The sequence below is a fragment of the Macaca thibetana genome, chromosome 14 (assembly GCF_024542745.1).
Source record: "Macaca thibetana thibetana isolate TM-01 chromosome 14, ASM2454274v1, whole genome shotgun sequence".
NCBI lineage: Eukaryota > Metazoa > Chordata > Mammalia > Primates > Cercopithecidae > Macaca > Macaca thibetana.
In genome coordinates this window covers 12654194-12677626 of record NC_065591.1, presented here as the reverse complement: position 1 = coordinate 12677626, position 23433 = coordinate 12654194, and the positions used below count along the sequence as shown (strand labels likewise).

Here is a 23433-nt window from a genome sequence, read left to right as displayed (position 1 = left end):
GGTGACAGAAAAGGAATTATTCATGCTGCAAGGCCACCAAGTAGGAACTGTTTTTTATAAATACACTTTTATAGAAGTCAGCTATGCTCACCTGTTGCCTACGGCTGCTTTCAGGCTACGATGGCAAAGTTGAACAGTTAGTGGTAACTGAGACCACATTGCCTGCAAAGCTGAAAGCCTTTACTACCTGGCCTTTACAGAAAGCTTGCTGGCCCCTGCTCTAATGTCATCTTTCTTTGTCCATTGCTCTTACCTGGGTGCTAGCGCTGGGCCTCAAGGCTGTTGTGCCCCCACTCGTGTCTTGGACTTCAATGCGGCTGGAGAGGACCCCGAAACACTGGGACACTTCCTGGTAGCAGATCTTCCTGCAGAACAAGTATGGAACAACAGTGTCACTTACAAAGTCAGAAGCGCCCTACACCAACTCCCACATCCCACTCTCCCACCCCAGGCCTCACCTTGGAGACTCATAGAGGGGAACTGTGCGAATGTGCAGCTTCTGGATCTCATCGATGGTGCCAATGGTGAGGGTGCTATTGTTGGCCAGTGCCAGGCTGGAAAGAAGGGTCTGGGTTTAGACTGAGGAGACTCAAAGAAGGCAAAGATTCTATGAGGCAACTCCACAGAGGAAGAAAAACAAGGCAGGGGCCAGACGCGGTGGCTCACGCCTATAATCCCAGCACTTTGGGAGGCCAAGACAGGCGGATCACGAGGTCAGGAGATCGAGACCATCCTGGCTAACACCACCGTGTTACTAAAAAAACCCCGACTCTACTAAAAAAATACAAAAATTAGCCGGGCGCGGTGGCGGGCGCCTGTAGTCCCAGCTACCCAGGAGGCTGAGGCAGGAGAATGGCGTGAACCTGGGAGGCGGAGCTTGCAGTGAGTGGAGATCGCGCCACTGCACTCCAGCCTGGGTGACAGAGCGAGACTCCGTCTCAAAAAAAAAAAAAAGAAAAACAAGGCAGGATTACACCAGCTTTGACTCCACGCTAAACATCACCTGGAGAGACAGACAATTCTGATTCCTGGTCCCATCCACAAGATACTCTTATTTCATTGGTCTGGGTGAGCCTAGGCTGAGATTTTCAACAGCTTTCCATTTAATGATAATGTGCAGCCAGTTAAAAAAATCACCGCTCCAGGAAAGTGACTTTCAAACTACTGCCTGTGTCAGAGTCAGCTGGAGGGCTTGTCAAAACAGTCTGCTGGGTCCCCTCCCAGTTTCTGATTCTGTGAGTCAGGATGGGGCCTAAGCATCTGCATTTCTTTCTTTTCTTTCTTTCTTTTTTGAGAGAGAGTCTCAGCTCTGTTATCTAGGCTGGAGTGTAGCGGTGCAATCTAAGTAAGCTCACTGCAACCTCCACCTCCCATTTTTTTTTTTTTTTGAGACAGAGTTTTGTTCTTGTCACCAGGCTGGAGTGCAATGGTGAGATCTCAGCTCACTGCAAACTCTGCCTCCTGGGTTTAAGCGATTCTCCTTGAACCTCCTGAGTAGCTGGGATTACAAATGCCTGCCACCACACCCAGCTAACTTCTGTATTTTTAGTAGAGATTTTTAGTAGAGATGGGGTTTTGCCATGTTGGCCAGACTGGTCTCGAGCTCCTGACCTCCAGTGATCCACCCACCGCAGCCTCCCAGAGCTGGGATTACAGGCATGAGCCACTGTGCCCAGCAACCTCCCAGTTTCAAGGGAATCTCCTGCCTCAGCATCCCAAGTAGCTGCGATTACAGGCATGTACCACCATACCTAATTTTTGTATTTTTAACAGAGACAAGGTTTCAACATGTTGGCCAGGCTAGTCTCAAACTCCTGACTTCAAATGATCCTCCTGCCCCGGCCTCCCAAAGTGCCGGGATTACAGGCGTGAGCCACCGTGCCCAGCCAGAGAATCTGCATTTCTAACAAGTTCCCAAGTAGTGCTGTAGCTGCTGGTTGGGGCCACCCTTTGAGAACTCCTGCTCTAGAGGGACACAAAATGATCTCTGAATTAGGGGTTATGAAACAATCATCTGAATCACCTGATAAGTTTTCTGAAAATACAGATTCCAGAGCTCAACCTCAGACCTACTGAATCAGACTCTAAGGAAGATTCCAAAAACTCTGCAGTTTCAAAAAACTTCCCAGGTGTTTCTAGTGGGTAGCCAGATTTGAGAACCTCTGCACTATACCTCCCATCTCAGTTACTTATGACTTTGACACCGGAAAAAGGCTTTGAGGTAAGGGTTTGAGGAAAACATCATGATCCCCTCAATCAATAGCTCTCATTACATAAGGAAAAAGAGATTCACCTGTCAGGATAGCCATCTGAATTGAGGGGACACATGTAGTTCACTTCCTTGAGGTTGACATTTGAGAAGACCAATTTGTGGTTGCTGCTATAGATGACAGTGGGGCGGTCAGAGCAAGCAAAGACGTTGGTAGTAGACAGAGAACGAAAAGTCCTCAATACGGTGGGCTGGGTGCCTAAAGTCACCTTCTTACGGTCACTCAACAGACCTACAGAGAGAATGACATCAGGAGAAAGGAAGAAAGAAAACAGGACAAATAGCTGGCATGTGAAAGTTCAAAAGCAGAACCCTGGGACTAAGAATTCTGTGTAATTCTAAGACTCCATTTCTGAACGAGTCCCTCACTCAAAATACTACTCTCACCTGTCTCAATGTTGAGCCCAAAGTAGAAAAGCGCTCCATCTCCCAAGGCACAAAGGAGGTAGTGGCTACTCTCAAAGGTGGTCATCAGGATGGAGCGAGGAATGATCTCTGTGAGAAACGGGGACATTATGTTCTTGTTCCACATTTTGACTCTGTCCCAATCCAGGTCCCTAAATGACACATACCTCCACCCAGCATCTCCTTGTGCAGTAGTTCAAAAGAAGGCAACTTCAAGATACGAGCCGAGATGTCCGTCCAGAGGCCAATGGCACAAAGAGGGGACAGTCCATTGCTATCTCCTAATGGGGTGATGTCCAAGCAAGCCACTTCATGTTCCATCTCTGTGTGGCTGAACAAAGAAGAATATGGCAGAGGAAGGAATCCAAGGATCAAAGAAGTCCTAGAGAAAAGAGGAGGAAAGCAAGCAGATAGAAAAAAAACCACACACCTGATCTGCCGGAGCTCCTGAGGATGGATCTGCAGATAGTAGAGGGCCCTGCCCACAGCTACCACCACCTGGCTGCTGTTGCAGGAAGCCACACTGATGTTCTTGGCCTGAGGCTCCTTCCATTCACTGACCAGAGCTTTGGGTTCTTGAGAGACCAACCTCACCGACGCTGAAGTGATCTAGATAAAGAGCAGATGAGCAAATGTCTCCAAGCATCTGCCAGGGTCCACATAGGAGTGGAAAGGTGGTAAATACAGCCCTAATAAAGCCCTACGAATAAGCTACATGAGGCTTCTATTTCTTATTCCCCAAAGTCCTGCTAATGATTATAATAGACGTCATTTTTGGATGAACGCCTGAAGGAGGCCAGCTTAAAAGTAGCTTACAGCTTTCAAACCTACAGTCAGTGGGGAAAAGGACTATTTCATTCTAATTGAGGCTTACTTGGGTAATACAAACTGCATCCTGTGGGAAGATATGAATACAGTAAGACCCTGTGATCACCAGTTTTTTGGCTTATTTTTTTTTTTTTTGAGACAGAGTCTTGCTGTGTCGCCCAGGCTGGAGTGCAGTGGCGCAATCTCAGCTCACCACAACCTCCGCCTCCCGGGTTCAAGCCGTTCTCCTGCCTCATGCCTTAGTCTCCCGAGTAGCTGGGATTACAGGCGCATGCCACCACATCTGGCTAACTTTTGTATTTTGGGTAGAGACGGGGTTTCACCATGTTGGCCAGGCTGATCCTGAACTCTTGACCTCATGATCCACCCACCTCGGCTTCACAAAGTGTTGGGATTACAAGCGTGAGCCACCATATCTGGCTGTAACCACCAGTCTCAGCAGTTTTTCTTATCCCCCAAATCAGACCTCTAAAATATCTAAGTTCTTTACTGTGTATGAGCCAGTTAAATTATTTAAAGTTCCTTAATAAAGGTTACAAAATTGTATAGAAATATATTGTATAAATTTATCACTGAAATAAAACAGGAAGTAGGTTGGTGACAGTTATCTATTCATTCATCTTACCTAGCATGATTGAGTTTATATTTAAGGATGAAAGCTCTTTAATAATAGATAGGTGAGCTGGTGCCAGTCTTCAGGCCAATAGTTAGATAACACTGACAAAGCAATGACTCAGTATCTGGGCACGTCCCACACTTGGTTTGCAAACTGACAGAATTTCCCTCCAGTTTTACCAATCTACCACTGCCAGGTGGCTAAAAGGAAAACCGGGTGGATAAAAAGAAGGAGACAGTTCATTAATCCTTAGGCACTCCAGTGCCCTACCCACCAATGGCAAGATGGACTCTGGCCACAGAGTCAAGAACAGCTCAGAAGGTTAGGAGAGAGTGCAAAAAGCTAAAGGATGTCAGGGTCACTCCAAACTTCAAACAATTGCTGAGGGGTGGAAGGGTGTCAGAAATGAGGTTCTCGTGGATAACAAATGCCAGAAGGCTATCTGTCCCCATATCGCAGATAGATTGAAAGTAAGGATCAGAATAGGGTAAGCTTCAGTTTTTTTTTTTTTTTTTTTTTTTTTTTGAGACGGAGTCTCGCTCTGTCGCCCAGGCTGGAGTGCAGTGGCCGGATCTCAGCTCACAGCAAGCTCCGCCTCCCGGGTTCACGCCATTCTCCTGCCTCAGCCTCCCGAGTAGCTGGGACTACAGGCGCCCACCACCTCACCCGGCTAGTTTTTTGTATTTTTTTTAGTAGAGACGGGGTTTCACCGTGTTAGCCAGGATGGTCTCGATCTCCCGACCTCGTGATCCGCCCGTCTCGGCCTCCCAAAGTGCTGGGATTACAGGCTTGAGCCACCGCGCCCGGCCAAGCTTCAGTTATAATTAACATGTGGAAAGAGTCATATTGGATGGTAGCATCATGATAAATTTTTTCTTTTTTTGTGCTTTTTGGTATTTTCCAATTTTTTAAATAAGGATGTATCACTATTTTAACAAAGGGAAAAAATCTGAGTGTCTCGGAAAATAAAATTAGCGCTAAAACAGGATCCGAAACTATATTTTTATATTTATGTATACAACGATCCAAGTCTATAAAAGAAATTGTAAATACACATACATTTGCAGAAAAAAATAAAGCTAAAAGGAGCAACTCTAAGGTTAAGAGCTGTGATCTCTGAGTAGTGGGTTATCTATAATTTTTTCCCCTAGAATTTTTACATTGTTTTTGGAGCCATAAAAATTGGTTGTTTTAAAATCCCGTGGTGCTCTGTACTGCACTCTAGGTCAATTCAAGTACATGGTAACACCTGCCCCTTTCTCAGTTATCACCTGGATAAGCTGCTGATGAGCCACGTTGCCACAGAAGAAAGTCTGCTGATCATCCACGAAACCCATCAGTTCGGTTTCTTCTACCTCCTCTCCATTTAACATGAGAACTCTGCAGCAGAATGGAGGGCCTGGGTCAGCCTGGGACCAGCTTCCCCACCTCACAACCTTCTCACCAGCACCAACAGCTGGGACTAGACCCATCCTTACCTTGTCTGGCCCACAAAAGAGAGCACCAAAGTGTCATCAGTCTCACGATTAGGGTCAGACCGCAGTGGCCATAATCCTGGAACAAGGACCAAGGATTCAGATGCATAGGACAGACCAACACTTAGCGTGCATATCTACAGACAGGGCAGGCCAGGGGCAGTGGCTCATGCCTGTAATCTCAACACCTGAGAAGGCTGAGGCAGGAGAACTGCTTGGGACCAGGAGTTCTAGACAAGCCTGGGCAAAATGGAGAGACAGACCTTGTCTCTGCCAAAAATACAAAAGAACTTGCTAGGTGTGGTGGCACAAAACTGTAGTTCCAGCTACATGGGAGGCTGAGGTCGGGGGATTGCTTAAGACTAGGAGACAGAGGCTGCAGCTATGATCATGTCATTGCACTCCAGCGTGGGTGACACAGCAAGATGCTGCCTCAAAAAAAAAAAAGGTATATATATGGATAGGGCAGCCTGACACCACTGGAAGGGCTGGAACTTGGAGCCCTGAGCTGAAATCCCCTCTCGCTCCTTCTTGGTTTTAAGGCTCTAAAAAGTTAGTGGTCTTTTTTTTTTGGCCTTTTTTTTGTGACAGTCTCGCTCTGTCGTCCAGGCTGGAGTGCAGTGGCCCGATCTCAGCTCACTGCAAGCTCTGCCTCCCAGGTTCATGCCATTCTCCTGCCTCAGTCTCCCAAGTAGCTGGGACCACAGGTGCCCACCATCATGCCCAGCTAATTTTTTGTATTTTTAGTAGAGACAGGGTTTGGCTGTGTTAGCCAGGATGGTCTCAATCTCCTGACCTCGTGATTCGCCCTCCTCGGTCTCCCAAAGTGCTAGGATTACAGGCGTGAGCCACCGTGCCCGGCCAAAAGTTAGTTTGTTTTAAAGCTGTTTTGAGCCTGTTTTAAATTTGGGATTGGATTATATACATTTCCATTACCCAAAGTCTAAATTTATTTATTTATTTATTTATTTATTTTTTTGAGACAGAGTCTTGCTCTGTCACCCAGGCGGGGGTGCAGTGGCACCATCTCGGCTCACTACAACCTCTGCCTCTGGGTTCAAGCAATTCTCCTGCCTCAGCCTCCTGAGTAGCTGGGACTACAGGTGTGCATTACCACACCCGGCTAATTTTTTCTATTTTTAGTAAAGACAGGGTTTCACCGTGTTAGCCAGGATGGTCTCGATCTCCTGACCTCATGATCAGCCAGCTCAGTCTCCCAAAGTACTAGGATTACAGGTATGAGCCACTGCACCCGGCCTAAATATATTTTTTAAAAGTACACAGAAAAGTCTCATTTCCATACCTCCCTCCAACCCATTCCCCAAACAAGTAATCAATAAAGGCATCTTGTTTAGCCTTCTGGTAAAGAGATGGGGTGTGGGGGGATCTTACTATGTTGCCCCAGTCTGGCCTCCATCTCCTGGGCTCAAGTGATCCTCCCACCTCAGCCTCCTGAATAGAGAGGACTACAGGCCCACCACTCAACACCAAGCTTAATTTTTTTTTTAATTTAAGGAAATAGAGTATTATAAGCAAATACAAATATAATATAGTTTATCAAGCACTATTCTGCACCTTGCTCTTTCGTTTAACAATATATGCTTAAAGCCCTTATCGGAACACAGTATTTAATTGTGTAAATCATTTATCTATACAATTATTATTAAATCATGCAGATTAACAAATTCCTTCTCATGACATTTACACAGTATTTTGCTATAACATACAATGCCACAAGAAATAAGCTTGTATTTTTATGTCACTTTACACATATGAAGGTCAGGTAGAAGCTCAGAACTGGGACTACTAAGTAAACTGCTAAATGCTGTTTTTGATATTGCCCAATTCCCGTCTATAGAGGATGCACAAGCACGTTTATTTTCTCATGCCTGACCAACATCACGTATGGCCAAACTTCTGGATTTTGGTCAACTAGTAGAGTTGTTTGGTGTTAATGTGCATTTCTCAGGACTGTTGCCTGTCCATTCATGTCCTTTGCTAGTTTGGGGACAGAAAATTTAGTGATCTTCCTATAAATTTCTTATAAATTAGGAAGACTGGGCCTTTTGTCTATAAGATGAACTACAGAATATTTTTATCCAGTTTGTCATTTCTTCTGACTTAGCTAATAGTGTTCTGTTTTGCTTTTGCTATGAAGTGTTTTATCTTTATATAGTTGAATTTATCAATCTTTCTTTCTGGCTTCTGTACTTTGAGTCATAGTTATGGCTTCATTTTTTTACATTAAGTTTTTCATCCATTTAGATTCTAGCCAAGTGTACATTTGGCAGGCAGTAGGAACCCAAACTTGTCTTTTCCCAAATGACTATCAGTTATCCCAAAAACACCATTTATTAAGTCCCAACTTTAAGCTAGGCTCAGTGGCTCACGCCTGTCATTACAGCACTTTACAAGGCCAAGGCAGGAGGATCGCTTGAGCCCAGGAGTTTGAGATCAGCCTGGGCAACATAGGGAGACCCTGTCTCTACCAAAAAAATAAAATTAGCCAGGCATGGTGGCACATGGTTGCAGTACCAGCTACTGGGAGGCTGAGACAGGGAAGATCACTTGAGCCCAGGAGACTGAGGCTATAGTAAGCCATGATCATGCCACTGTACTCCAGCCTGGGTGACAGAGTGAGACCCTATCTCAAAAAATGAATAAAAATAAAAATAAAAATTTTAAAAGTCCCAACTTTACTCACTGAACTGAGAAGCCACCACTATCATACACTGAATTTCCATGTGTAATTGTCATTTCCGGACTTCTGAATCTGCCCATTAGACTCTGCCTATTCATCAGCAATACAACACTTCTAATTATAGAGGCTTAACAGTACGTTTCAGTACCTGGTAGGGTTAACCTGTCTCACTGTTTTTTTTTTGTTTGTTTTTTGTTTTGAGACAGAGTCTCGCTCTGTTGCCCAGGCTAGAGTGCAGTGGCGAGATCTCGGCTCACTGCAAGCTCCACCTCCCGGGTTCATGCCATTCTCCAGCCTCAGCCTCCCAAGTAGCTGGGACTACAGGCACCCGCCAACACGCCTGGCTAATTTTTTGTATTTTTAGTAGAGATGGGGTTTCACCATGTTTGCCAGGATGGTCTCGATCTCCTGACCTCATGATCCGCCCGCCTCGGCCTCCCAAAGTGCTGGGATTACAGGCGTGAGCCACCACGCCCAGCCTCACTGCTTTTTTTTTTTTGAGATGGAGTCTCACTCTGTCGCCAGGCTGGAGTGCAATGGCGCAATCTCGGCTCACTGCAACCTCCACCTCCCGAGTTCAAATGATTCCCCTGCCTCAGCCTCCCGAGTAGCTGGGACTACAGGCACGCGCCACCAACCCCAGCTAATTTTTTGTATTTTAGTAGAGACGGGGTTTCATCATGTTGGCCAGGATGGTCTCGATCTCCTGACCTCGTAATCTGCCCGCCTCGGCCTCCCAAAGTACTGGGATTACAGGCGTGAGGCATCATGCCCTGCCTCTCACTGCTCTTTTTAAAGTTTTCCTGGTTATGCCTGCTTCTTCCTTTTTCCATTCGGACTTGTCTAAGTCAAGGAAAAAATGTATACATATTGAGGTACATTATATACAAAGAGAGAACAACTTTATATTGATTTGTAGACCTTGGTGTGTCTTTTTCATTTGATCAACTTGTTCTTTTCATCCTTTAGGAGTATTTTTAAGTTTTCCTTGTATAGGTTTTGCACAATTTTGTTAAATGTACTCCTTGGTACTTTATCATTTTCTTGTTATTGTAAATTGCCCCCTTTCCTCTACTATACTTTCTAATTGTGTTTACATGAAAGCTATTAATTTTAGTACATTACTTTTATATCCTGCTACCTCAGTGAATTTTTATTGTCTATAGTAGTTTTTTAGTTGATTATCTTGGGTTTATAGTTACATGATCTCTTCCTTTGCAATTTCATATACTTCTATTTCTTTTTTTTTTTTTTTTTGAGATGGAGTCTCATTATGTGGCCCAGGCTGTAGTGCAGTGGCACAGTCTCAGCTCACTGCTACCTCTGCCTCCCAGGTTCAAGTGCCTCTCCTGTCTCAGCCTCCCAAGTAGCTGGGATTACAGGCACCCACACCATGCCTGGCTAATTTTTTGTATTTTTAGTAGAGACAGGGTTTCACCATGTTGGCCAGGCTGGTCTCGAACTCCTGAAATCAAGTGATCCACCTGCCTCAGCCTCCCAAACTGCTGGCATTACAGGCATCAGGCAACATGCCTGGCCATACTTCTATTTCTTTATTCACCTTTTCCCATACTTTTTTTTTTTCATATTCTGAATTACTCCTTTTTTTAAATTGAGATGGGATCCTGCTACGTTGCCCAGGCTGGTCTCAAACTCCTGGACTCAAGCGATCCTCCTGCCTCAGCCTCCCAAGTGGCTGGGACTACAGACACACGCCACTGCACCTGCCTTCAGAATTACTCTTTTAAAGATGTGCCTCCTATATACAACTTTAAGGTGGTTTTGTTTCATGATTTGATCTAATTATGTTGTCCTCTAACAGGACATTTACATTTACTGACATGACAGCTATGTTCCATATCAATTCTGTCATATTGTTTTAGATTATGCTTATACATTGTAAATGTCTTTCACTGTGTAGCCTTTTTTTTTTTTTTTTTTGGTGAGACAAGATCTCACTGTCGCCCAAGCTAGAGTGCAGTGGCACAATCATGGCTCTCTACAGCCTCAAGGCTACAACCACCTAGGCTAGAACCAAGTAGCTGGAACCACAGGCATGCACCATCACCCCTGGCTAATTTTTAATTTTTTTATAGAGATGAGGTCTACATTGCTTAGGCTGGTCTCAAACTCTTGGGCTTAAGCAATCCTTCCACCTTGGCCTCCCAAAGTGCTGTAATGACAGGCATGAGCCACGCCACCTTGCCTAGCCTCTGATCTTTTTTTAATTAAAATTCTCCTGGAATTTAGGAAGATTTATATTTTTTATCTAGAAGTTACAGCCGGGCGCGGTGGCTCAAGCCTGTAATCCCAGCACTTTGGGAGGCCGAGACGGGTGGATCACGAGGTCAGGAGATCGAGACCATCCTGGCTAACACGGTGAAACCCTGTCTCCACTAAAAAATACAAAAAACTAGCCGGGCGAGGTGGCGGGCGCCTGTAGTCCCAGCTACTCGGGAGGCTGAGGCAGGAGAATGGCGGGAACCCGGGAGGCGGAGCTTGCAGTGAGCCGAGATCTGGTCACTGCGCTCTAGCCTGGGCGACAGAGCAAGACTCCGTCTCAAAAAAAAAAAAAAAAAAAGAAGTTACATTTATACATATATCTTCATAAAATATCCTGTCTCTTTCTTTATGAATTCTACCAGTTCCCTCATAAAAACATTAAATTTAATTTATAATCTTTTAATCCCCTGTCCTCTATTCTACTACCAATTTTGATTAGTAGCATTTTTTTTTAAAGTTTACTTTTATACTTTCAGGTATGTTTAAGCTTCTGATCTGTTGTTATGACCTTCACTCTTCATTTGATTTGCTTTCCTCTGGCTCTCACCAAAACACCTTCACAACATATAACAAGGCCAAAGTCCCTCATATAAGATCTGCATCCTGTGTTCACCAAAAAAGCTACCTTTGATGCCTGGTAAGTCAATGCTGGCATGCTCGTGGATTCCAATTCCATTCCGGATGATCCGCAAGGAACCTTCCTTGAAAGCCCCAGAGCAAGTGACCAGCTGCAAGCAGAGAAAACATTTCTAAAGAACCCCCTCAAGATACTGGGCCAGTCATACTGATGCCCAGAAAGCAAACACGGTATACCTAAATCCAAGAACCTTTATTGTGGGGCTGGTTTGAGAATGCAGACTTGGCAGAGGTTGATTTCCAAAGCTTTTCAAATTTACGGAGCAGACAGGACATCCTAGTGCAGGAAGCAAAAAGCTTCTACCACTGCTCCTAGCAAGCTTGCTTAGATCCCTGGGACCTAGTTTACTGGAATGAGCAAAGGATCTGGAGTTATATACACCTGCCACTTACTAAGTTAGGTGACTTTGGAAAAAGTTACTTAATCTTTCTCAGCACTAATTTTCCTCACTTCTGAGATGGCCAAAAATCCCTATCTAGGGTACTTGTATAATTAGAGATAATATATATAAAGTGCCTGGCAGACCAAGATAGGCACTCAATAAACAGTAGTTATCCTTATATCATTCGGATTCATGAGGCGGCTCTTAAAAGTATTTTCACTGCACCCTCCCCATTCTAGATAAGTATAGCTAGGAGGACACAGTTTGAGTGGGCATATACCAACTATCCACTTTCAGAATGGCCCTTACCTGCCCCTGCCCCTGCCTCTCCAGGTCCACCACGCACATATCCACAATGGGTCCTAAGTTAGTAAATGTTTCCATGGCCACTACATAGGAGCCTTGTTCATTACTGTCAACGTTGAGCTAAGAAGAAAGAACAATGTTATGTTAGTCCTAGAACACCCTAACAGACCTACCCAAAAGAGATGGTTATTGTCCAAAAGAAACTCTCAATAACTAGTTTCTAGATCTGCCATTCTCGTGTTCCAAGGGATGATTCCAGAAGGGGATTGTTGACTAAGGAATATGGTTGTCTTACAGGTGACCCATTAATCAGCCAAGGATGGCTGACCTAGAGTCCATGGATGGATTTCAGAGAAGAAGTGAATGTTTGAAAATTAATGTAAAATGTTTGCATGCATTTTCCTGCAGAGAAGGTCCGAAGTTTTCATATTCTAGAAGTCCATTACATTAAACTATAACCTGTTTGAAGGTAGGAGCTGGGTCTTACTCGTCAATGTATCCACAGCACCTAGCACCTTGCCCGGCAAATTTGCTGAATGAACCACAAAGACAAAGAGCTGGTCAAAGGTAGGATGTTAAATTAACCAAGTAGAAAGCTGGACAGTAGGGATGTGGATAAAATGGAGAGATTCTGAGAGGCACCAAACATAGGAGAAATTTGATGAAGAAACAGTGAGGACAGCGAAAAAGAAACCAGAAACAAGTGTCTTCTCACCTTCACAAGCTGGGAGTCACCCAGGCGAGACCCGACAAACACAACACCATTATCAAGGTATGTCAAGCACTCAGCAATAGAGGTCTGGAAGAAAGTAAGCAACGTGAAAGAAATGAGAATGGACTCCACATGGGATCCAGATACTACCCACATCTCAGACATCTGCTGAGAAAACTCCCAACTGCAGCCATAATTCAGGACAGTTCTGTTTCAAATTCCCAGGTCACACTAAGCAAACATTTCTAAATCTCTGAAGTTTGTGATTCTTCATCTGTTGCATCCCTACACTCAGAAAAATCTATCATTTGTCTTGCATATTCCTGCTCCAAAAGATACTTTTTTTTTTTGAGACAGAGTCTCACTCCATTAGCCAGGCTGGAGTGCAGTTGCGCTATCTTGCTCACTGCAAGCTCCGCCTTCCAGGTTCATGCCATTCTCCTGCCTCAGCCTCCCGAGTAGCTGGGACTATAAGTGCCCGCCACCATGCCTGGCTAATTTTTTAATTTTTGTATTTTTTTAGTAGAGACAGGGTTTCACCGTGTTAGCCAGGATGGTCTCGATCTCCTGACCTCGTGATCCGCCCACCTCGGCCTCCCAAAGTGCTGGGATTACAGGCGCGAGCTACCGCGCCCGGCTCTAAGTATTAATATTAAACTTTTTGGGAACCTCCTCCCAGAACTGAAATCAGCAATTTTTTTTTTTCGAGACAGGGTCTCGCTGTCACCCAGGCTGGAGTGCAGTGGTACAATCCTGGCTCACTGACTGCAACCTTGACCTCCCCAGGCTAAGGTAATCCTCCCACCTCAGCCTCCCAAGTAGATGGGAATACAGGCACACACCACCATACCCAGCTAATTTCTGTACTTTTTGTAGAGATGGCGTTTTGCCATATTGACCAGGCTAATCTCGAACTCCTGGGGCTCATACAATCAGCCTGACTCGGCCTCCCAAAGTGCTGGGATCACAGGTGTGAGCCACCAAAACCAGCTAGATTGATATTTAATTCCAGATTATATCCTTTTGTTTCCCTTTCTTTTCCTTTTCTCACGGGCAGCTTGGGTAGATTCTCACAGGATCCTGTGAGATTCTCCAATACCTAACTCATTCAATAGTCAACTTCCACAGCAAGAACAACAGTTTGTTGTTAGGTGTTAAGTAACATAATTCCCAGAGTTGAGGTGTGGGACCACACACTTGGGATCTTTAGGAACCTAAGAGAATATTGTAGAGCAACAGGGAGAACAAGTTCTACCTCTCCAAGGAGTTCTACACGGAGATCCTTGAGCGTGACGGTACCATCCATCTGTTCCTCCTTCTCCAAAAGCAGCATGAAGAGCCGGCCTTCCATGTCTCCCAGCAGGTATCTTGAGCCATTAGGGTCCACTCGATTGTGGCACACAATCGTGCTTTGCTGCCAATGGGGAGGAAACAGTCATTAGATATTCAGCATCTTCCACACCAGAAAACAAACCCTACTGGACCACTCCCTTTACCAAACCCAGCCATTTTACCGGCAGACAAATCGCTCAGATAACATTACATGAAAATGAGGATAGATCCTATTCCCCATTAATACAAAATGGGGAGCTTTTTTATTTTGAAGATAATTTTCTGAGGAGCTCCATCAATATATCTTATATGTTTACTGATATGTCGTCATTCTGCAGGAAAATAGAAATACACAGAATAGGAAGCTGCTGCCAAAATTCACTGAACTATGCATGCTATTACAAATGTAGTTATTTATTCTTAATACCACTAATTACCCCCTACCACTGTGGCAATGCTACCACAGATTTTGTTCTTTTTTAGAGACAGGGTCTCGCTATGTCACCCAGGCTAAAGTACAGTGGCTATTCACAGGCATGATCACGGTGCACTGCAGCCTAACTCCTGGACTCAAGCCATCCGCTCAAGTGGCTAGGACTGCAGGCACTTGCCACTGTAGCCAGCTAGATTTTGTTCTTTTTTCTCAAAAAGTAAGTAAAATGAAACTTTTAAGGCTTAATTTTTACAACTTGATATTCTAAGTCCGTGAAATTTTTGACTTTTTTAGCCTTTATAATTTATCAATATATTACTTTATATGATTTGAGCCCTGAAAACATTACATGCAACAGAAATTGCCAATATTATGGCCAGGCACAGTGGCTCATGCCTGTAATCCCGGCACTTTGGGAGGCCGAGGCGGTGGATCACCTGCGGTCGGGAGTTTGAGACCAGCCTGACCAACATGGAGAAACCCCATCTCTACTAAAAATACAAAATTAGCCATGCGTGGTGGCACATGCCTGTAATCCCAGGTACTAGGGAGGCTGAGGCAGGAGAATCGCTTGAACCTGGGAAGCAGAGGTTGCGGTGAGCCGAGATCGTGCTATTGCACTCCAGCCTGGGCAACAAGAGCAAAACTCCATCTCAAAAAAAAAAGGAAGGAATTGCCAAAATTTTCCCTTCTTAAAGTTGCCCCATGTGGTAGTTCATGCCTGTAATTCTAGTTACTCGAGAGGCTGAGACAAGAGGATCACTTGAGCCCAGGAGTTCAAGGCTACAGTGAGCTACAATCATGTCACTGCATTCTAGCTCTCCAGCCTAAGCGACAGAGTAAGACCCTGTCTCTTTGACAAAAAAAAGGTGCCCCAGTCAATGAAAAGGGGAAGCCTGTTTCGATTATCATTTATCTAAGCTAGCAACCAAGCTCTCTGTAAGCAAATCCAGGCTAATCTCTTTCCCTGTTCCCAAAGGCCAACGCAGTATCTTGTATAAACAGAAAATCGTGTAACAGGCATCTGTGAATCTCCTTTTGACACACGAGAGAAAGGGAGGAGCAAGGTGAGGACAAGGAAAGATGAAAGGAAAAAAAGGTAGAGGACTGCTGCTCACCTTGATGATAGGAGGGGCAATAGCCAGGTATTTGTCACCATTGTGATAAGTGATTGACTCCTGTCCAATGATGATGGCCCCCCCAAAGGGCTCTGGGACTGCAGGAAAGACAGCAAAATTAGAACGCTCAGCACTCTGGGTCTGCCAAGCCAGGACTGGCAAGAGCACAGGTCTAGTTAGCCCCAAGACAAACTTTAAGATCATCATTATTTTAAAAAGGACATCAAAACCCAGGGAACATGATAGCCTTTACGGAGATTCTTAGAATTTGTTGACTGGCCATTATCTAATCCCGGTAATATTTTTACTGCCACTCTTCTGGTATTTGACTATTCCTATGGGTGGGAAGTCTTCTCCATGTTCTTTCCCATGCATTCTCCCCCATTTTTCTTCTCAACTTCTAATCCTTTCCAAGTAAAAGCTTTTACTTTTTTTTTCCTGGTCTCTACTCTTGTTCCTTAGCTTAACTTCCCCCCATTATCAGGGCCACCATTTAGAAGAGCCAGTCTTCTCTTAAGAGTTTTAAAACTTCCCTACTGAGTGAGACAAACATAATGTAAGGGCAGAGTTAGGACAAGGAGTGAAGAGGCCTGGATTCTAGCCCAGGCTAGATCATGGACAGACATGGGCAGGTCCCTCTGGCCCTGTTTCCTCATCTATGAGGTAAAGAAATCAGATAAGCGCTATTGCTCCCTTTTGGTTTTTTGTTTTTTTGTTTTTTAAAGAGATGGGGTCTCATTATGCTGCCCAGGCTAAACTCAAACTCCTAAGCTCAAATGAGCCTCCCAACTCAGCCTCTTGAGTAGCTGGGACTATAGATCCTGGCTTCCTTTCAATTTTAAATGTTATGCCCAGCAATAAAATAATGAGACTCATTTCCATACGCCACTGTGCAAATCAATCTCAGTGTTTTACAGTCAATCCCTCCACCCAAGTAAAACAGAAGTTATACTTTTGGGGGGAGGAATGAAAAACAGAAAATCTCAAAGACAGGCCGGGCGCGGTGGCTCAAGCCTGTAATCCCAGCACTTTGGGAGGCCGAGACGGGCGGATCACGAGGTCAGGAGATCGAGACCATCCTGGCTAACACGGTGAAACCCCGTCTCTACTAAAAAATACAAAAAACTAGCCGGGCGAGGTGGCAAGCGCCTGTAGTCCCAGCTACTCGGGAGGCTGAGGCAGGAGAATGGTCTAAACCCGGGAGGCGGAGCTTGCAGTGAGCTGAGATCTGGCCACTGCACCCCAGCCTGGGCGACAGAGCAAGACTCTGTCTCAAAAAAAAAAAAAAAAAAAAAAAAAAAAAGAAAATCTCAAAGACAGAAAAAAACAAAGCACAATTTAGAGAAAGCAGACATAAAGGTGTGGTAAACAATGCACACCTTCAATAATACTGAGCGCCAAAACGAAGGGCAGAGAAGGTGAGAGAGGGAACAAGAACAGGGAACTAGCCTAGACCCGGGTGGAGGCATATTTCCTAAACCCCCAACCAACCTGCAATCACCATGGAAGCTTCAGCTTCGACATTTTCCTGTTTCCAAGGGCCCTTATTGAATTCCTTCTCTCGGAGAGACACCTCATAGGTTTTTACATGCCGCCCCTGAGGGTCCTGGGTGGGGGAAAGGTGAAATGGTTAGCCCTTAGGAAGGGTAAGCCTTGGGCTAAAGAGAGGTGCTGAAAGGGACAAGCTACCACCACCCAGCATCTGACAGTCCCGTCACGTCAGCCCTCCCACCCTCATCCATCAGTACACTGACAATCACCAGCTGAGCCTGGGATTAATTCCTAGGTAGACTGCAGCATCTGAGATCTACCATTCCTAACAATTCAACCAACCAAGAAAGGTTTAAAGAATTAGAAAAATGAACTTGTCACACTGCACTAGGTACTATAAGAGATACTGTGTGCCAGGCACAGTGGCTCATGCCTGTAATCCCAGAACTTTGGAAGGCTGAGGTGGGTGGATCACCTGAGGTCAGGAATTCAAGACCAGCCTGGCCAACATGGCAAAACCCCGTCTCTACTAAAAATACAAAAATTAGCCCTGCGTGGTGGCGCACACCTACCATCCCAGCTACTCGGGTGGCTGAGGCGGGAGAATCGCTTGAACCCAGGAGGCAAAGGTTGCAATAAGCCAAGATGGCACCACTGCACTCCAGCCTAGGCAACAGAGCAAGACTCCATCTCAGAAAAAAAAAAAAAAAGAAAAAGATACTGTGTGTGTGCCTGTGTGTGTTCCTTAGCCTCAAGAAATTTACAAAACGCATTGATAAGCTATACCTATGAGATTTTTTAAAATTGATACAATTCTCAAAAGCATTCTGATGGAGTAACAGTAGAGAACACAATTGATTGCTCTGTTAAGTGAAACCTTTCAGTCCTGCCATTGTCAACATCATCTTCCCCTCCTTTTTCTGAATTATGACTCATGTCAGTCCTGGGACTGCCAAGGTCACCTTTAAGATGCTAAAGAGCAGGGACGGGAAGAAAGCTACACTCAGCCAGTGGAAGACGGCTTCAACAAAGAAGTTATGGAAAGAATTCAGCAATGTGTTTCAGGGCAGGGATCACATCTTAGTCACTGTTATAGCTCCTGAAGCAGGAATACCTTTCACATAGCATTAAGCAACTAAATATTTGTCAAATTGAATTTTTGGCATAAAACAGGAGATAGTAATTTTTGGCTGATGAAAACATTTTCCCATCAATGAGTAGGGTTATGACACAGCTTCGCAAAAAGTTCAAGTGTGGATTTGGGCCTCTGAGACACACATGCAGAAATGAAGATCTGATCACAACTGGCAGCCCTGAAGCTGAGAACAACCAACCTTGAATAATCAACAACATCAAAGTTCTAATGACCTAATATTTACAAAACTAAACAGAGAGAAATTCTAAGTTTTTATTTTAACTCATACTTGGTAAGATCAAACAAAATCTCTTGGTTTCAACCTTATTCAATTGGGCCTTATTCCAATAGCCTCAGAACTACAGTAACACTAAGAAATATACAAAAAGATATCAGCACTTCCAACACTTAACAAGGCCATCAAGCTGTCTACGTGCCCACACACTCTATGTGGGACTAGACTATCATCTCTTTCCGTCACTCATTCAGCCACACACAAATGAACTGATCTTAAGGCTGCATGGCCTTTTGTTAAAGGGCTGAGATTTTACCAAGATACTGGCATGTTAGCCTGGTGCTCTACCACCCCACCCCCGCTTAACAGATCTGGACCAGAGAACAGCTGCCCAGGATCAGCTCTGCTAAAGTTTTAGGCACAGACTAAAATAGAAGAGCCAGCAAGTTGCCGGGTGCTCATGTCTGTAATCCCAGCACTTTGGGAGGTCGAGGCAGGAGGGTCATGAGGTCATGAGTTCGTGACCATTCTGGCCAACATGGTGAAACCCCGTCTCTACTAAAAACACAAAAATTAGCTGGGCATGGTGGCATGCACCTGTAATTCCAGCTACTCAGGAGGCTGAGGCAGGAGAATCGCTTGAACCCAGGAGGCAGAGGTTGCAGTGAGCCAAGATCAGGCCATCGCACTCTGGCCTGGGCGACAGAGTGAGACTCTGTCTCAAAAAAATAATAATAAAATAAAATAAAAACAAGCCAGCAAATCACAAGTGATTGCTGGACAAAATGTAAACCTCTTCTTAAAAAACACATATAAAGCATCACCCAAACAATTTCTCTTTACTTAATACAAAGGCAAGATCTAGGTAACTTCTCGACAGCTAAATTTTAATAATCCCCTAGCATTCCAGTAAGAGAATCAAAGTATAAACTAGGTCATCCTGTGAAATCTCCCAAGGCCCACAACCAGAGTGTAATCTCAGGATTAAAACCTGCTACAAGCCCCAGAGAGCTTGCTGCCTCCACAATAAGCACTACTGCACTCAAGAAGCAACAAAAGTCTGACCCATATTAATTGTGTTGTTCAAAACATTTCAGGACAAACACAGTAAACACTTCTCTCTAGCCTACCAAACCCAGATATTCCAGTTAGCAAAAACAACTCCTATCACATCAGCCTCACAGTTTCTCCCCCTCTCCTCCCGATCCAGTACCTGGTAGACAAAGCAAATAGTAGGTGCTTGGCAACCATATAGGAACTTGACATCAATGACATGCAGCTCCTCCAGGCGGATGTTGAAGGCCTTGAGTTCTTTATTATCGCGATCTAGTGGAATAACCTTGAAAAGGCCATCATAGAGACGCAGGCCAATCATCCGGCACTCAGGGTCAATGATGCCAATAATGCCGGTCTCCGAGGGGCGGCCAATGCGGTCCTGAGAAACAAAATTGGGATTAGGGAAGAACCTCAACATCCACAGAGCAACAGAAGACACTGGGCACTACTTGCAAAGAAAAACTTTAGGAGAGGAAGTAAAACTAATGGATCTATTTGATAGGCCAAATAGTTGGAGACCCAATGTCAGTGCATGTCTTTTTCACGAAACACTGAATCTCAATGAATGAATTATTGCTCTGTCCCTTGGGCCTTGAGTGAACTAAAGGAGTCTTTTCTCCAAAAAGCTCAAACCCATAGTGTCTTCTCCTCGTTTCTCTGATCAAATAGCGAGCTGCCCCCAGCATTTTAATTTTTTTCCATGAATCATGACAGTCCTACTTAGAAAACTTTTGTCAGCCTAAAGCAGCCACCTCACCTGGACATTGCCATGGGCTCGTGTAATGATGTCAATGCTCTCGCCACTCTGCTTATACTCCAGGATGCAGGCATTGTACTTCGCTGTCAAGATAAACAGCAGGTCCTTGCTCTCCCCCTGGAAACCAATGTTATGCTATCAAAAGAGATTCTTTTTAAAACAGGAACAACCTGTCTAGTCTTTAAGCACACCAAATTCTTTAAGAATTTTCCAAATTCTTCTCTCCCTAAAGAGAAAATATATGGTGAGCTTGTAACCCACACTAGGTACACATACACCCTAAGGGCACGTACAAAAAGCCAGAACTGAAGCTGGTAAACATCTATTTCTCACTTTCATTATTCTCCATCTCTCTGTTCTATATACAAAGTCTTCATCTATTTCAATCTCAAACTAATCTCAATCATCCCATTCAAATTCTGAAACACGAATGTAATGCCTCCTCCACTCCTCTCCAAGTATTTGAAGAAAGAGAAAAAAAAAATGTGGGAATAACAACGGAAGCTAAAATGGATCAACAAAGTCTTACTTATTTAACACAGACTCCAAAAAATTACTGTTTTGTTCAAAGGGTTATAATTAAAATTCTGAACCCACTGCTTTCTTGCCAGATTCAGTTAGGACATCATAAAGGAATGTAGTGGTGATTTGGGTGAATACATTTGCACTAAAATAATAAAAATACTGATGGTAATTGTTTTTTTGTTGTTGTTGGTTTTTTTTTTTTTTTTTTTTTTGAGACGGAGTCTCATTCTGTCACCCAGGCTGGAGTGCAATGGGCACCATCTCCGCTCACTGCAACCTCCGCCTCCTGGGTTCAAGCAATTCTCGTGCCTCAGCCTGCCAAGTAGCTGGGATTACAGGCGCATGCCATCACATCTGGCTAACTTTTGTATTTTTAGTAGAGACAGGGTTTCACCATGTTGGCCAGGCTGGTCTCGAACTCCTGACCTCAGGTGATCCACCCACCTTGGCCTCCCAAAGTGCTGGGGTTACAGGCGTGAGCCACCACATCCAGCCTGGTAATTGTTAACATAACTTTAAATGCTTGCTATATGATAGGCCCTGTGTTACCGAATCATTTCATCTTCAAAATAACCTAGGGGACTTGATCTGAAAGGTGCCTCAAGTGACACCTAAAGTCAGAATTAACAAGGAATGAAGCCAGGACTGCCCCACTCTGTAACCTATCCTCTGAAACAAACTGCTTTAATTTCTGTCTCCTAAATAAGTCAACTTCATAAATGTTTCCCTAATCTCTCCTTTTACTTCTAGAAAGCTTGGTCAAGAGTACATACTGAAATTTGCCATCCAAAGAGAAAAAAGAGAAGAGAGTTTCTCTCCTAAGGTATATTCCACCCATCCCAAGAATTCGCAAAACAATGTAACACAGCCCAGGCACGGTGGCGCATGCCTACAATCCCTCAGCTACTCTACTCCAGAGGCTGAAGCAGAAGGGATTGCTTGAGCCCAGGAGTTCAAGACATCCTGGGCAACACTGTGAGACACCCGTTTCAAAAGAAATAAATAAACAAAAATAACATAAAACAACCTACAACCAACAGTTCTCCCTCCACTGCTTGTCCCAACTGCAACACTTACCTTGGGCCTGAAAAGCTCCATGACCGCAATCTTCCCGTACATGCCCACCTCTTTGACGGGCCGAAGCCCCTCGGCAGTGACCACATAAATCTCTAATCTCGTGTTTTTGGCAATCAACAGGTTTAAGTCTTCGGCTGAAGTAAAGTGTCCTGAAAGAACAGACCGTCTAACTTTTGAACTCAGGGGAAGGGCCTCCCATCCCTTCAAAATAATCCTATAACTTATGCCTAAATACCTCCAAAATTCTCATTTACTTCACATACTTCAACTCCCTCCAGGTACTACTCCCCTTCTTATCATACCCGGCACCTCAAAGAGTCTCAGTTCATGCATTCAACAAAGCTACTTTCCTAATCAGACTAAGAAAACTGGACTGGACCTAAGAGCCGTGTGTCCTCCAACTGACAATGACTTCGTAATCCCTTCTCATGGCTCTCGTCCCTCAAATTTTACTCTTCCTATTACAGTTACAGTGGCAGGCTCTAATTGAGAATGCCGGAGAAAGTGTTCATTTCTTCCAGTGTTCATCTAAAGTCTCACAAAACTTTTATCTGACAGACCAAGTCAAATGAAAAGTCCCCGAGCTTTACACGAAAACACTGTTTTGTCCACACTCCCTGCCCTCCTGGTAGTCTACCAATACCCCCATCCACACTCAGCTACCTCCAACTCTGAAAAACAGCTTTGTTTTGGAATCGTGATTAGGGTGTATATAAACATGCAAGCTTGGGGTCGGCATATTCAGCTGAGAATGTGGGTTAAGAGGACTCTTCCCGGGTTCTGGACTTCGGTGTCCTTAACAGTCCAAGCGCATCGTCAATAAGGAAAACCCAGCACTGGGCCAGGCAAACCAAACCCTCTTCTCTAGCACGGCCCTCATGTAAACAACTGCCCCAGGCAAAGGGGTTAGCCTGAAGAGGGCTCCTCTCCCTCTGTAGGATAATGCGGGCATTCCTCACATCCCTCCACCTCCTGGGCCCCCCAGACATCCCCACAGGAAAATCCTGACCCCAAAGTCGCCATTACCACCTCCCCCTTTCCCGGCCACAGGAGGCCAATCTTCCGGGCCAAATAACACCGCACAACCAACTCACACTCCTCTGTCTCACTGGGCCCGCCCTGTCCTCGAGGCCGAGTGACCTCCCCAGGACGAAAGGGGACCCTCGAGAGCGGCTTCCAAGCCCCAAAAAACGCGTACTGGGACGGCTCTTTCGAGGTCGCGGGGTTGGCGAGGTTCCTCGGCCGCCAGGGCCTTCCATTAGCCGAGCCGACTCCTGCCCGGCCGCCCCGGGGACCGCGGGCCTCCCTAGGCCGCGGCTCCCCCCAGCTCCCTCTCTCGCCGGGGTCTCCGGCCCCAGCAGCCTCACCGGTCACGCAGCCGTTCACGGCGGTGGGCTTCTGGGCCGTTACCACGTAGTTGTACGACATGTCGAGGCTTAGAGCGGCTCGTCGGGACGCGAGCGCGACACTAGAGAGACGGACACAAGCGAAGAGACAGGTGGCCCCCAACAGCGCGCAGCGAACTCCACTGCCGCTGCCTCCGCCCCAGAGACACGTTGCAGGCCAGAGCGGCCGGGGCGCGGGGCATCACGGGACGGCCTCACCTGGCCTCTTGGAGGACTCCCGAAGCCCGAGGCCGCCAACCGAAGGAGGCCCCGCC

The 23433-nt window shown here is 45.2% G+C and overlaps 2 protein-coding genes across 4 annotated transcripts in view; one reads left to right on the top strand and one right to left on the bottom strand.

Annotated features, from left to right (window-relative positions):
• Window positions 1–23236, bottom strand: part of DDB1 (damage specific DNA binding protein 1) — a 35240-nt gene extending 12004 nt beyond the window's left edge. The window contains exons 1-18 of one of the 2 annotated variants that reach the window (XM_050756879.1): window positions 23141–23236; window positions 21774–21922; window positions 20172–20288; window positions 19572–19793; window positions 16989–17103; window positions 15498–15595; window positions 13870–14028; window positions 12618–12701; window positions 11906–12022; window positions 11203–11305; window positions 5597–5672; window positions 5390–5498; window positions 3105–3283; window positions 2842–3005; window positions 2657–2764; window positions 2294–2501; window positions 459–554; window positions 254–365 (exon numbers count right to left, since the gene is read on the bottom strand). In XM_050756879.1, coding sequence (XP_050612836.1) covers window positions 254–365; window positions 459–554; window positions 2294–2501; window positions 2657–2764; window positions 2842–3005; window positions 3105–3283; window positions 5390–5498; window positions 5597–5672; window positions 11203–11305; window positions 11906–12022; window positions 12618–12701; window positions 13870–14028; window positions 15498–15595; window positions 16989–17103; window positions 19572–19793; window positions 20172–20288; window positions 21774–21922; window positions 23141–23201 — 2277 coding nt within the window. In that variant the 5' untranslated portion in view covers window positions 23202–23236. Of the gene's footprint in view, window positions 1–253; window positions 366–458; window positions 555–2293; window positions 2502–2656; window positions 2765–2841; window positions 3006–3104; window positions 3284–5389; window positions 5499–5596; window positions 5673–11202; window positions 11306–11905; window positions 12023–12617; window positions 12702–13869; window positions 14029–15497; window positions 15596–16988; window positions 17104–19571; window positions 19794–20171; window positions 20289–21773; window positions 21923–22867; window positions 23098–23140 lie in introns of those variants that run through there. The other variant, XM_050756880.1, reaches the window with a different exon arrangement.
• SDHAF2 (succinate dehydrogenase complex assembly factor 2) overlaps window positions 1–23433 on the top strand; it is a 183472-nt gene that overhangs the window by 47206 nt on the left and 112833 nt on the right. The gene's annotated exons all lie outside the window — the stretch shown is intronic.